Source organism: Caenorhabditis briggsae, assembly GCF_000004555.2.
Source record: "Caenorhabditis briggsae complete genome, chrIV, whole genome shotgun sequence".
Taxonomy (NCBI): Eukaryota; Metazoa; Nematoda; class Chromadorea; order Rhabditida; family Rhabditidae; genus Caenorhabditis; species Caenorhabditis briggsae.
Window position 1 is genome coordinate 12,161,231 of NC_013487.2, and position 2,361 is coordinate 12,163,591.

Here is a 2,361-nt window from a genome sequence, read left to right on the forward strand (position 1 = left end):
CAACATTTTACTAGTTAGCCACTTTTTGATATCTTTCACAGAAAATGAGATATATAGGCTCAAAGTGGACGATCCGGGTGTCGTTCTATTAGAGGTTTTACGGTATTCTGTTTTTAGGATCATCGTGGATATGAAGACAAAACCGTGGTGGTTATTGGAATCGGAAACTCTGGAGGTGACGTCGCTGTAGAACTTTCCAGAATCGCCAAGCAAGTTTATCTGGTCACACGACGCGGAACATGGGTTTTCAATCGAATCTTTGACTATGGAAAACCAATTGACATGGTTATGAACAGAAAATGGATTTCTGACATCCGCGCTCGCGTCCCAGAATGGTTATCCAATAGTGTTGTTGAAATGAAACTGAACATGAGATTCGATCATCAAGCGTACGGCTTGAAACCAGCTCACAGAGTTTTCGGAGCTCATCCAACAGTCAATGATGAGTTGCCGAATAGAATCGCATGTGGAACGGTTCGAATCAAGCCAAATATTGCAAATTTCACAGAACATGGAGTTGTATTTGAGGATGGCTCAAAGTTGGACCAAGTCGATGAGGTGAGCTTGTCTGTTGGTTCAAAATAAATTAAAAATTTTCAGGTCGTAATGTCCACCGGATTCTCGTTTGAATTCAATCTCGTGGAAGAAGGAAAACTCATTCAAGTCCAGGATAATCATGTATCCCTCTACCAGTACATGTTCCCAACTGATCTAGCTGATCAGAACACTCTTGCTGTGATTGGTCTTGTCCAACCATTCGGATCCATCATGCCACTTTCCGAGATGCAAGCAAGAGTCTACCTAGAGCAGTTTACAGGAAATAATGTGATCCCTAGTAAAAGAGAGATGATGGAGAATGTCCATGATAAGCTGTCGAAAATGGCTAGCAGATATGTGACAAGTAAAAGACACACTATCCAAGTCGACTATGTGGATTATATTGAGGAATTGGCAAAGATGATTGGAGCGCAATTGGATATGAAGAAGCTGTGGAAGGAGGATCCATGGCTGGCTTATAAGGTGAAAAACAATCAGATAAACATGTTTGATCTGTCTAAACTTCAGGTTTACTTTGGTCCACGTGTTCCATACATCTATCGTTTGAATGGTCCTCACAAATGGAAGGAGGCCAGAGATGCAATTATGTCTGTTGATGAGCGAGTTCTTATGGCTACCAACGACCATGCTCAAGTTGCTCCAGATTATACTGTTTTGTACTTTGCAGTTATTGTGATCGCAATAATTGCATTTTTCTTTTTGTTTTAGAATGCGCGGCTTGCTGTTTTTTTTTTCGATTAAATAAAATTTTCTGAACGGTACTTCTTGGGAGTTTCATTCAGAACCATTCAGATTAGATTTAATCACGCATTCTTCATGGAAATCCAGACAAAATTGTTTTTGTAATAGTTTTTTGTTGAGTTTTTTTTAAGTTGGAGTTTCAGAAAAATATAGAACTTGCAGGAAACTATTGTCGGAATTATAAGACTGCGACCTGCGGTGTATGCAGACTCAGTGCAAAAGACTCCATTTTTGTACTGAGTCTGCATACACCGAAGTCGCAGTTTTATAATTCTGACAATATAGAAGGCGGATAGATAAAAGAACAATGCACCAGAGTAAAACACTTGGTGACCAAAGTCTCCGAAAAAAAACTACCGTAACCTGAAAATATTTTTGATTTCCAGATTAGTTTTTTTCGGAAATTTTTTCGATATAGGGTTTTTTTCAACTTGTTTGATGGAAATAACAGAAAAATTATCAAAATTCAAAAATGCGGAATATCAAAATCAGCAGAAATGATTCAAAAACAGTTCAATAAGTTATTTAGTTGTTCTAGTTTTGGCATTTGATTCTATTATTCTGGTACAACAAAAAACGGAGCTGTGGAAGAGAAACGCCGGTGGCCAAAGGTCCCACAACGATATACCGTAAAACCTGTAATAGAAAGGCCCATACAGTGTTACGTTTAAGCTCAATTATCTTCGTTCCTATGCAAGACATTAAAAATGTGTTAACTAACAAACTTTTTTCCGGTATTATGATAAACAATTTATCCGTTGGCAACTTTTTCTTTCTTTGAAGCTTTCACAAGAACCGAGATATATTGTCTCAAAGTTAGAAGTTCGGGGGCACTCACTGTAACTGTCCCAGATTAGCACAATATTTTCTTTTGATTCAAGTGCGTACTCAGGTAATTCTAGGGAGAGGTTTGGGACCTAATCGGAGACTAGGTGGGAGTTACCCGTGAAGTTTGGGAGTTACCCAATCAAAACGGGAGTTACCCAGGTTATTTGGGAGTTACGCATGTGATATAGGAGTTACGCGTTATGGGGACTATGTGGGGGCAAAACAGGGAATGCT

At 38.9% G+C, this 2,361-nt stretch overlaps 1 protein-coding gene across 1 annotated transcript in view; it reads left to right on the forward strand.

Annotated features, from left to right (window-relative positions):
- Positions 1 to 2,361, forward strand: part of CBG04431 — a gene marked incomplete at both ends in the record, with an annotated part of 14,216 nt that overhangs the window by 9,360 nt on the left and 2,495 nt on the right. Inside the window, 3 exons of the mRNA XM_002634374.1 lie at positions 118 to 558; positions 601 to 1,020; positions 1,066 to 1,224. Of these exons, the coding sequence (XP_002634420.1) occupies positions 118 to 558; positions 601 to 1,020; positions 1,066 to 1,224 (1,020 nt within the window). The remainder of the gene's footprint in view (positions 1 to 117; positions 559 to 600; positions 1,021 to 1,065; positions 1,225 to 2,361) is intronic.